The 13057-nt window shown below is 38.7% G+C and overlaps 1 protein-coding gene across 4 annotated transcripts in view; it reads right to left on the bottom strand.

The window, feature by feature from the left end:
- The window catches only part of pdlim5a (PDZ and LIM domain 5a), a 61597-nt gene extending 59800 nt beyond the window's left edge, over positions 1-1797 (bottom strand). For all 4 annotated transcript variants that reach the window (XM_072387830.1, XM_072387831.1, XM_072387832.1 and 1 more), the window contains exon 1: positions 1549-1797. In XM_072387830.1, coding sequence (XP_072243931.1) covers positions 1549-1647 — 99 coding nt within the window. In that variant the 5' untranslated portion in view covers positions 1648-1797. The remainder of the gene's footprint in view (positions 1-1548) is intronic.
- Between the last annotated feature and the right edge of the window lie 11260 nt (positions 1798-13057).

Here is a 13057-nt window from a genome sequence, read left to right as displayed (position 1 = left end):
CAGGTGTGGGTGAGTAGACTGTAGTTTATTTAAAGTTTTGAATGGCGTTCCGTAGAGGATGCTGGTTTTAATTTATTGTATTTAATTGTGGGAAATGAAGAATTCAAAAAAAGTTTGTGGTGCTCGATGGTGATTGTCACCAGCTCATTTTGCCCTTTTAAAGCTTAATGATGTCACGAAGGTGTTCCTATTATGCACAGGAGCCGGCATTTTTAGAAATGATAAATTGTTACATGGATTTAACAGCGAATATAAATTTGTGGAGTGTCTACTAATGCACAGATGTAACAAACACTTATTATTATATCTCTGCCAAAACCTAAACCAAGACTGGAGCTAGACTCATGCCAACATCCTCAAAACTCGAGCTCAGAGGATTGCTGAGATAGTTATGGTTCACACGCTGGCAACTCCACTATGAAAGTGAGAATCTTTTTTATAACAGCATAAAAGCGCTCTTTAGAAAGTTTTTTCCAACGTAAAGTGCATAACAGTTGCTGTTGTTTCAGATGTGACAGAGCTTATCTGTTTAATATATCATCATTTTAGCTTATTACTTTTACTTTCCGTTTCTTTCTTTATTGTGGTTTTTTTTCTCCATTTTACAGACAGTGCCTTCCATAATTTTGTCGACACACTCGCAGTCCTCGACTTAAACACTCATGCAAATACCCAACTGTGGTAAAATTTCACATGGCTTTAGTTAGTGGGAAAAGTATCACGTCCAAAGTAATAACATAAACATGGCAAACCAAAATGGCCCCAAGGGATGTTGGCACAGGATCTGGCAAGCCATTAATCATGATACTCGTGTTGCCATAAGTAAACTGCCAGTGTCAACGACTTTCTTTCAGACTCTGCGTGTGTGTTAATGTCAGAATTTAAATTTGTGTAGGGCATATCCCAGAGGAACAGAACAGGAGCTTTGAGAACCTCAAAAAAAAAAAAAAAGAAGAAAAGATTTTCTTTAAGGACACAAGACAGGTAAAATGACGAGGGAAGCGTGTGTGTGTGTGTGTGAGTGCGAATAAACAGCACAGCACAGAGGGCAAAAAAAGGGTAATGCTGGGAGCAGACACTGAAAGGAACAAAAACCAAGGGACCATCAAGTTACTAGTTTCTGCAGAAGGACTGAGGCCAAGATTTGTGTGCCAGAACTTTGATTGCTGCACTTGACACTCGAAGTAAAGTGGAATTCAAAGAAAGCAGGAGAAGGTTTCCTGTGTGGTCAATACATGACAGATGGCATTTGAGTCAGCCAAGCTATCATGGGTGTGGTGGGGAGGTTGATGAAGGGGCAGCAGAAGTGAGAAAATGGAAAGATGAAAAGGTTGATGGGAGAAGGAAGAAAGGACAGAGGTCAGGTTTCACCAGCCAGTGTGTGGCGATAAATTATGGGTATGGTTTAGTATGGCTTAAGTCAGACTAATGACAATCCTGAAGTTTGAGATCGGATGATTTCGAGTGGACCTATCATCATCTGTTCACATCTACAGGAGCGTCTCCACACTTGATCGTGAGTGTGTTCTGTTTGTGTTTCAGTCTTACCCTGGAGATGGTGAGGGGCATGTTGAAGTCCTTTCCTCCTTGCAGCCTGAAGCCCCACGGGGCAGGGCCTGAGAGAGTGACGCTGTAGTTGCTGCTCATGGTCTCTCTGATGATGTTGTTCAAGCTATGACAAGCGGTGATGTTGATGGCAGGGGAAGTTATGTTGCAGATCAAGTGATGATGTTACGTTAGCAGCTTTTGGTGGTTTTAGACAGAGGTGCTATGGCTTCCTTTAAGATGTTTTTTCCCAGATCTGGGGAAAGATATGATGGATAAACATGTATCAGATTTGTTATTGTTTGGTGACAAAGACAAAGAGAACATTTTGGAATGGAAGCTCAAATAAGGGAATTTGGGGATCAAGAGGACAATGCAAAGGAAAGAGACAGGAAGAATAAGTGAAAAGGAAATAAGAAACATGCAAAAATAGTAACAAAAAATAATAAAAATGTAAATATTCAATATGACTATTCATAGTTATATATATATATATATATATAAATGATTCATCTTACAGCTGGCTGCATGTTTAAGAACAATGAGATAAACAAGGTAATTCTACAGGAAAGACATTTCCAACAATTCAGTAATATTAACACGGGGACTGAAAGTCTTTACCTCTTTAATGGAAATTCCAGAGAGGAAAATTGTTTCAGAGGCAGGTAGAAAATGTAATTCCTTGTTTCCCCTGGAATATCCCCTTCCCATGAAGCAAACACACTGTGTGTGTGAGAGTGGTAGAGTGGGATGCAATGCTCTTTTATACTAGTTAATGACAGAGGGGAGGAGAAAGGTGGAGGAGGGGAGAGAAGAAGAGGGAGGCGAGATGAAGAACGGGTAGAGGTTAGAATGGGAGGAGAAAGGGGAGGAGATTCAGCCATGGGTGGAGTAAGGGGGATAGAGAAGAGGAGGAGAAATGAAGGAGATAATATGAACGGTGAGATTAGGGTATGGGTGGAGGCAACACTGGGTGGAAGGGGAGGGGACGGTGGGGTGAAGGGGAGATTATGGAACAGAGTGTGGGAGCATTACACAGAAAAAAAATGACAGGGGGGAGAGGGAGGCCTGGGAGAGAGGAGTGAGGAGCAAAGAAGCGAGGGCGGTTTATCTTTCATCTGGGTATTTTGGGAACATGGAGTCAGCACAGCAGGCTGCTTCATTTAAGGTGGGAACAGCCATATCGAGATCATGGCCCATGAACAAGTCTTCAATGAAAAGGTCTCTGTGAGGTCACTGAAGTAATTGTAGATCTACAACACAGGACGGTGTAGCTGCTGTAGCATGTTTGTTTCACCACTGCAGTTCTATTGAGAGCAGCATATAGTTGATCAATGTTCTCTATCCCACATGGTCAATAACTGTACACAGTGTGGGAATCTTTCACATGACAAGCCTCAGTCTCCCCATCTTGAAAATAAAATTACGGGAAACACTTTTAACCAATCAAGTAATTAAATAACATAAACTGCTTTAATCTCTGTGCACTTTGGCTTACAAACATAAGCGATGTAGAGCCAAAGTGCAGCGCACTTTATTTATTCATCCATTCCTCCATTATTTATGTCCAGACAGCTGACAATTCTTCTCCTTCTGCGATTGATTTAGTCCAGTCTACTTTTTTAGCCTGGACAGATCAATATTGACTTTATATTTATACTGATATAGCAGTGGCTCAATTAAACACCCATCCCATTCCTGTCTTGGCCCTGACCACACATGCACACACAGAGTTCTTGCCAAGTCATAGCTTTGCACTGCCTTCACTGCAGGGCTCGTTACAACAGTCTAATAAGCCCTCAGTTGAAGCAGATTTCTCGAGAAAGAGCAATAAATATTGAGGAGGAGATGGGGAGCTAAAATCCGAGAATGACCTTGGACATAAAAAAAAGTGGCTTGAGGAGAATGGAAGAGCTTCTAGACAGATAGGGAAAGAAAGGCATGCAATGATCCAAGATGGAGAAACCAGAGAGGGCCATAAACAGGTTGATACTGCAATATGTTTCACATTAAGACCTACAAGAGAGCATCATGACGTGGTGGGTACACAGTATACTATTAAATGGAATCACCCAAACACACATAAACAGAAAATACTTTTAATTATCTGGCTAATCTCAAGTGCTAAAATAGCAGGCCACCTAGACTTTGGGATGAGAAGTGAAATGTCTATGTTAACCAAGAAAAGAAGTTTGGTTGCCTGCAATTTAAATTCTTTGAATTTCCATGTCCTGAAAAATTTATGTCTCTTCACACATATCTGGCTAATGAACATTTCCAATGTTTTTAACATCAACAGGTTGAACAATAGCAGAGCAAATCCCATGAGGAGCAAAGTCAGAAGAGTAATTGACCTTGCTTCCGGACCAGAGCTGAAGGCTCATTATCCGACTTAGAACCTAAGAATTACAGCAAACGTAATTACAAAAGGAAGTGTTTATTCATAGCTGTTTAACAAAAGGTGGGATACTTGAAATGTAACCTCTCTCAGACTGCATTTTGAGAAAGGTTAACACAGTGAACTGCTGATCTGTACATAATTAGTCCTCATATCCTGCAGCAATGGCCTCAACTACTATAGCCACAACATACATTTCTCCCCTATCTATATTGGATCTCACATTTAATCCAAGTCATGAGTTCAGGGGAAAGTAAGGTAAACCAAGGAAACACAGGAAACCATGTGTCACTCACACACACAGCGAAAAAGGAGAGAAGGGCAAAAATTCAAGTCAACAGCTCAGTTTCCATTTATTAGCTAAGCTAATCTGAAGCAATCTCTAAAAAAGCTGCAAAAAGTGAAATGTGTATCAGACATGTTTCCATTGACTGGCTAGTGAATTAACTAGTCTCCATGGTGTTGGCAAAGGGTGGCTATACCCTTGCAATTCAGAAAAATAGTTATTGTAGCCGGAAACAAACCTTGAAGGTGAAAAAAATAACAACTGTGGTGAAAATTCTCAAGAGAAAATTAAGGACAGCTATTCTTCAGGAATTACTCTTGTCTAGGAATATCTGAGAAATTATGTCACCTCTGGGAAGACGCTAATCAGTCATGTAAATTTATTTCCTGCTTCAATCTGCAAACAGCTGATGGGTAACATAATTTTAAACCTTTGCCTGGTCACAAAGATGTCTCTATTCCCCCCAATGTTACCACAGAATGTGAACTACAATGTAAAATTACAAAGGGTGGCCTGATCCTACACTGGCCAGGGCATACATCATATACCCCAACAGTAGGGTATGGTTGGGTTTTGCCGTCTAAACCCCCTCAGTTAAAGTAAAGGCGACTGGTGATGAAAAACAGCAGTTATTTCTGTGTTATGACCAAAGCCTGATCAGTGTTAGAAAATGCAGTGAAAGTGGAAGGCATTTGAAGGGGCGAACTTTGACTCTAAAGCTTTGACCATGTCAAAATCAGTGCTGAGATGATTCATTTTGTTTTTGTTGTTTTCTTTAATATGAGTTACCATTAGGCATTGTAATCCGACATTATTCATTATCCATATAAACTTAATATTAGATATTCTCAGACACAGCTGTCATTTAACCAGCCTTAACATTGAGACAGGCTTACAAGTTACAGCTATGATAGAAATATGTCAGAAAAGTCATAATGCAGTTTATTGTGTGGCGACCTGCCTGGAAAGTCAAGTTGCAGACATTAAACAATAACCATATGACAAACTATGAGTAACAACTTAGCAGTGAAATGCAACCTGCACACCAATATAGTACTAGATAATTTTAGGTTGTCAATGTTACTGTAGGTAAGTCTATTTGGAAATAACACTCAATGAAGCTTCAAAGCCCCAAAGATAGTATTTTGGAGTAACACCCATAATGCCCAATCTGTTCTGCTTAAAAGTCATTCACCACTCCACTCTCCAGGATCTATTACTTAAGGCTCTGCACTGATAATGTTACAATGTTTCCTACTTTTTTCTCCGATTATATTTTTAGAGGTCACAACTAAGTGTAAAAGCAACATCAGCAATGCATCATAGGAACAGACTATCTTCACATGAGATAGAAATCTTTTTCAGCTTTGTCATTCTATTTAGGACATGACTGGAAAATACCCCACTAAGGTGATAGTATTTAACTGGTTTGCAGTTACTAAAATGACTAATATTAGGGAAAGTGGTGCCCCTTTTACCTATTCTATTACTTTTTCCCCCCTTTTCTTTTGCATGTTATAAAGACTCAACCATTTTATGAAAACCCATAAATAGCTTTTAATCACCATTTTATATCTATACTCATTATACTCATTGTCATATATAAATTGACAAATTAATTAATAAATTTACTTTGCAGGCAAGACTGTCTCATCCTCATATGACAAGAGTACTGGTTCTGAGTCCCATTGAGATATAATTTCTAAGACATGGGCACACTCGTCTGTTTCACTGCCTACAGGCCTTTGATCAATTGCTTGCATTGTCAAACATAGCCAATGGCCAAAAACTGTATCAGAGAGAACAAAAGGGATTTGTGGGCCACGGGATAATGATATCAAACACTAACAATAGAGAGAGTGCTGCAGCACAAAAACCTCAGACACCCTGCAGTCCTTTGTTCTGTCAAATGGTTTGTTCCAGGCCCCATATGCTCACCTCTTTACATTCTAAATGATCACAGCTTAGAAGCCTGCAGCCAGACACACATGCTCACCCTGAGACTAGCCCCACCCTTTGATAAGATGATAATCTAACCCTCTAAATGACATTTGATGTATCATCTATGTGAAAAATAGGGACACCCCCCTACAACTCCCTTTTCTGCCACATCCACCCATTCTGACAGCTGCCCACTAATACACTCACCAGCACCAGCAACCTCACTTGTGTATAAATCTTGCATTTATGGTTAAACTGAAGGCGACAGCAGTTATCTGACGAGCATTCATTCTAAAGTAGTTTGAAAATCTTTGAGTCAGATTTATGAAGTTTAGAATATAAAGTAAATCAAATATAAATACAAAAGACAGCCAAGACATGATCCTACCTACCAATATGATGAAAACTGCTAAAATCATTCTGTATACATTTCTTGCAAAGTGAGTTTAAAATAATTTCATTTTCAAATTTAAGATAGAATTGGTATGTACATATAATTCTGCTTATAGGAATAGAAGACTTAATATTTAGAAAATAACTCATTGAGAGGCTGAATCATAGGCTAACAAAAAGAAAAACTTGTGATCACATAAATTATTCTACATACACAAATATCAGTTCACTAACAAGCATGCAAATGGTTACAGTATCTATAGACAGAGGGACAAACAAGGGTATGGGTGTTTATTTTGGGGTGTGTATTTGTCTGCCAGCCATCTAATCGGTCTGACCCTTCCAGACTCATATAAGCCTAACTAATCCCCCGACCCATCTCTGTACAGTGAATCATGCACAGATAGGGTTAGTCCAGTAGCCTTCACTTTAAAAGCTTTTTCCAGCACAGTCAGTAATGTATATGCAACTTTATTCATAGCTTTAAATATGAGCAAAGATTATTATACAGTCAAAGAACTGAAGAACTCTACTTTGCTATAAGCCTCCTCATGTGAATGTGAAGTCAATGTCTAAAATTAATAGGCTCTTCAAAAAGCAAGATCACCAGATATTAGTGAGGTTAGCATTTGGGCCAGAAATACTGAAAGCATGACACAGGAAGCACGAATCGAATCCAGATGACTATCTTATCAGAAGCCTGTACCTCCTGTCTAAGTACAATCACTGTTTATAACTGCTTACCATCACATTGGAAAATATTCCTCTGTGCTTTCCAGCCAACCAATTAGAGATAGACTGAAAAACACACAATGGGAGACAAATATCTAAGCCCCAAATGATTGTCCAGACTAAAAAAGATAAACACCAGAGAAATCTGGCTTCAGACATGAACACACAGGTGGTGTACACACACAAACACAGACACACAAATGTGCAGATAACTGCTTAATGCTTGGGTCAAATCTGGGTCAGTCAAAGAGAGACATTTAAAAGCCAAGTGTAATGTTTCCTTTGGGACATACAGAGCACACATTTCAAAGAGACCATCCACCACTTAAGACTTTTGGGATCATCTGCTCTTAATCATTCTGTTCACGTCTGGAGGCTGAGTGATAAACAATCATGCTAAAGACCTCTCCTTTTCAGCAGCATGACTAACACATATTTCAGGTTATGCATCTATGATGATGTAGACAGTTAAATTACTATAGGGTGTACAATTAGTAATGGTGCAGTTACTCTTTTATACCAACTTGGTCACTTCCACTTAAACTGCTTCTTTTAACAAATTGATGATGTACATGTAGTAATTGCATTTAAACAATGGATAAACTCCACATTGTTTAAGAGATTGTATCCTTTTGTCACTCAGCTGTACAGCAAAAGTGCTGAAAATATCATAAGCAACATAATCCAAATAATATAATGAAGCAAAATGTCAGTCATTTCTATATGCATAGAATAAACAAAGGTTCATTTGTGATGAGATCCAACCCTGCAAGGAGTTTAAATGCACTTTAATTTATGTGTGTATAGGATATAATACGACTTTAAATAGTCATATGAATCCCTGGCTATCAATTCACAAGACACAATGGTAGTCTAGCACATTCAGAGTAATTAACAACAGTCAATCATGTAAGTTTCCATTAAATCAATGATGCATTGTAGTAAATCACTCTAAAGATATTACTTTACTACACCCTAACTCTTAGGCATACGTTTTAATTTTTACATAATAAATTAAATGTATTGGGAGAACTGAGAATTGATGAACTTAGGCTAGAACATTAAATCCTGAAAATAAACCATGAGCTGTTTTTAAAAGGGCAAATTTAATACTAGTAGCCTCGCATCTGGAAAGACTGATGTCCTTGCTCCATCACTTGGTATAGTTTAGCTAAACGCCACTCTCCAAGTCTTTTATTTGCTTTTAAATTGTAGACAGTGCCTGCTACAATATATATTTTTAGTATCTGCAGCACAGAACTCCTGCACACACTGTTACAACTATTTTCTCTCAGAGGAGAGGGGTTATTTGTAAATGTGCACCCCATTTACAAATCTGTGGTTATGGAGTGTAAAACCATGGGTACGGAGTGCATTTCTGTGTTCATGGAAAATGAATCTGAAGGCGCATTGATGTTGTTATCCATGGTGAAGAGACAGATGTGGAACCAAATGCAGATAGACCAGAGGCAAACTTAATGTAGAACCAAAAAGTATTTACATATCAAACTAAGAGCACTGTACCCTGGAAATCTAAAACTGAACAAAAACGACAGATAAACCAAGGGGTTAAATGACAGAAGGAACAGGAGATCTGTAAATACCGGGAGGGTTGATGAGTAAAGTGACAGCAGGTGTGTAATTAATGGGAAAAAGGTTTGCATGGAGGCTTAGGAAACCATGACAACTGAGGATGTCTAGAGACAATGGCAGGAATAGAGGAACACAAACACGAATATAAACAAGGTTAATCATGATGACACTAAATTAAAGACTTTGGGGAAGAAAACTAGAAACTAAATAGGCCCAAACAGAATACAAACTCTTACAACAAAATCTAACAAAGAAGACTGAAAAAGAACACGCCACGAATAAAGCTCAAACAACATACCACAGCTAAAACAGAAACAGAAGCAAAACACAGAACAGAGACTAAACCAAGGCACAAAGAAAAACTAACCAGAGCGTAGAACAAAAATCAAAGCAAGAATGACGATCACGTAACAAAACCTAACACAACACGGGAAACCAAACGACTAAAAAGCAAAGAATCAGAGCACCAAAACTCAACATGAAGTAACCCCACAAACCCTAAATAGAAGTAAATACCAGATTTTTTTCATAGCTTGTCTGAAGGGGGGGGGGGGGGGGGGGGGGGTTGTAACACTAAGTGTTGTAAGTTTGTAAGTTATCCTGAAAAGATGTCCAATACTTCTGTGTTCACAAGCTATCTGCAATGGCCATCCTACACATTTTCACCTGCATTGTTCCTGAGTGAAGCGTAATTTCATTTTTTGGAATAATAGCTGTTCACAGGGGTACAAAGTAGACTCTGTGGTGTTTAGCTATTGGGTAAGCTCAAAGATTTGCCTATATTATTGTTATTTGGCTTATAGGCTTTATTCACTCTTGCTTTCTGATCGTGAACCAATATATAACTAATTTGAATGTTGTTAAACTACACCGATTCCACTGTCAAAACTACATATATTGCCAGTTTAGCAACGAAAAACAAGGCGTGCGTGGGTCTACGTTCAATTGTTGGCTCAAGGTTATGCATTTCGTAAAAAAAATAAAGTAAACTAGAGGAAGCAGAGAATCAGCACTTCTTGAAAAATTAAACATAAACACCAAATCAGAAAAATATTCAGCTTTCTGTTTTTTCAGTTTCAAAGTTTAAATTTGGCAGCAGTTGCATTGAAGTATGATTAACACACTTATTTAGAGTTGCTGCCTGCAAAAGTATGAAAAGAAAAAAAAAAAAAAAAGAAAGATTTTTGTGCATTGTTCCAAGTGTTGGAGTAAAATTTCAGATAGAAAGTATTCAATAGTTTTTAGTGTGGTAAATTACTGTTGAGTACAACTGGGATAAATCCCCAGTCTCGTTTGCAGTCAGGAAAAGGAATATTACTCCAATTATAGCATCGTGACCAAAGTAAATTTCCCCCAGACACAGTTCATAATGACCTCTAATAACTGCTGTGACATGATGCACTTGAATGTGCTCTTGACACATCTTAAACCCAAGAGTCTTCTAACTCAAGTGCTGTCATAATGTGTCATGGCAAATATGGCTTTTTTAAAAACTACATTCACCATATGAGAGTGTCCATGACCGAGCCTGTGGTGGATAATGAATTATGCACGGACGCTGTGTTTTCTCCCACTTTCGGGTAAATATGCACTCATAAACCAGGAAACATAGACAGGCACATTCTTTGACTTTCCAGTGTTTCAGTTCCTTCCTCTCTAGTAGACGGCAGCTGCTCTTTGTTGACAACAAGAAAAGATGGAAGAAATCAACACAATATACTGATGGGAGTGAAGTAGGGCTGATATCAAAAGAAGGAAAACAAGGCTGAAGAATAATTAATCTGAACCTAAACCTGTGATGTTTAACAATGATAGAGAGTGCCTATGTGTGCACCTCTACATCTATGACCTTCTCAAGTGAAAAGGGATGTTTGGTGAAAAGGGATGTCACTTCTGGCTGGTCAGACAGACCTTTAAAGAACTGTGTCAGCTTAAGAAGAAAAGTAAAGATTACATTGTTCAGGTTGGGAAAGTAAGCATTATGGCTATGGAGTGAATTATGTCAGTGAGGACCTTCATAAACACAAAAGTACAAATGTGTGTCTATGTAAATAAACTTGCCATTTCCGCCCATATATCAGTGGTTTATCAGAGTTTTACAGGCAGCAGGGTCCCAGGGGGACATAAAAGCATCTGCTACATCTAGCACAGACTAAAGCATCACTTGTGTATTGCAGAACATCAATACTGCAACCCCTCCTCCCAACTCCCATGTTTCCTACACCTCACTCCCTTCTCCCTTCCTGGACAGGCCGTATCTGTTACTTAGAATGGCAGCCTAATTCAATAGCCAATCTAACTGTAGTTAGGATTAAATATAGTCGGACAATGACAACATTTTTATTTCTTCATTCTCATATCAATTTTGTAAATACTCACCTGTAAATTGGAGGAAGAGTTCAAGATTTACAGCCTTTTTATATAAAGAAAACTCTTGTAGTTGGACAATTGATTCAAAAGCTGTTTCAGTGAAAGGTGTACACTGTTCATTTCATATTTCCTAATAACCCAAACAGGTCAGAGATCATTTCCTCGGAAAAGGGTTAGAAAACAATGGTAGATGATGCCATAGACCTTTCCATGCTAAAGACACACACATTTCTAACATCCAGCAAAGTGGAGAAAATTGTCCAGGAGGTAGACATCATTACCCACGTTAATCATAAGGATTAGACTACACAGAGGTAAACACCGAGGGTTCACCACAATGCACAAAGAACTCGTATGATTATGGAGAACTGCTTGCTCAGGACAAAGCTAAGGGCCAGGCAAAGCATCATAAAGGAGAAAACATGTTTCTTGGTAATGACCGTGGCCTTTGTCTTCTCAACCTTAGTCCCTGCAAACGATTCTCAACAAAGTATTGTAAGTGAGCACTTCATTCATGGTAATGCAAATGTGTCAAAAGATCATTTTTGTGCCTAGGAAAATAAATATGAGCATTTCTTGACTAAAGCTCAACTGAATTGTGTTTAATCAATCTTAAATCCACTGTAACCATCAAACTGTCAGTATCAAAACACCAGCAAAAATAGCACGAGCAGATTTCAGTATAAGTTTTAGTTACATGTAAACAACGCAGTTAGGATTATTAAGGCAAAAGGTCATTCCAGGAAAGCTTAAAATAACAAAATATGACCAAGACCAAGTAACGTCTGCAGCTTAAGAAAAACCCCAATGAGTGCAAAGACTTGGGGCTGAATTCAAGGGGCCAACAGGTGCTCTTACTCACGGTTTCCGGTGCAGACTCTCCTTCCTGCTGCTGGTCTCAATGACACTGAGGCAGTTATCCTTTCATTTAACGTCGACAGCCACTAATGTGAAGTGAGTCCTCCTAGTAACGTCATTACGCACTCAGATCAAGAATAGTTTAAATACTGCGTGAAATTAAAGTATTTGTGTGTAAATGTGCAAACGCCTTTTATGTGTTTAACCGGGCACTTAACCTGGTAGAGTTTATACACTAATCCAAAAATCTCAGGTTACTGTGGAGAAAAACTGAAATTGGGCTAATTATTACTACACTGCGCGTACTCGTGCGTGCAAATAGCCTCGCATGACATGGGCACAATGTGAGTGCATTTAGTCGACTGAAGGTATGACTTACATCAGAAGCAAGTTATGCTTGTTAACTGGTTATACTTTGTAGCCCGGTGATGTAATCTCTGTGTCTGGTACACACGCAGGAGTAACGCACAGTCACACATTCAGCTGTGTGCGTCTTGGCACAAAGTTATTGAATCAAAGTAGAGAAAACTCCCCAACAGATGCATGTTAAAAACTCAGCATCACTGTGATCACCCCGTGTAACGTGATAATGCTCGTCTCGGAAATGTTACATTTTGCCGTATTAATGTTTGGAATGCAAGCGGTTCTTAAAACGACGATCGGGGGTCTTCATTTCTTGCTTTAATTTGAGTTAAGGAAAATAGTTATTTGCTTCTTCTCCCGAAATGACCACGAAAGGAGGTCACAGAAAAGACAATGAATTAATCGCGAACGTAAAATGTGATTTTCTACCTCCCTCCAGTGGTTATTTTCTACCGTTACATATGAAGTGTTAGTCTTACGACTCAAATTATTATTAACACGAAATATTACATTTAATAAGGGATCGCTATGATTTTGTTGATAGTGAGAACGTGTTTCATCCCTGACTCCAGGCATTT

The sequence above is a fragment of the Leuresthes tenuis genome, unplaced genomic scaffold (assembly GCF_036924035.1).
Source record: "Leuresthes tenuis unplaced genomic scaffold, fLeuTen1.0.hap1 SCAF_6, whole genome shotgun sequence".
In the NCBI taxonomy this organism is placed as follows: Eukaryota; Metazoa; Chordata; class Actinopteri; order Atheriniformes; family Atherinopsidae; genus Leuresthes; species Leuresthes tenuis.
This window is presented reverse-complemented; position numbering and strand designations above follow the sequence as displayed.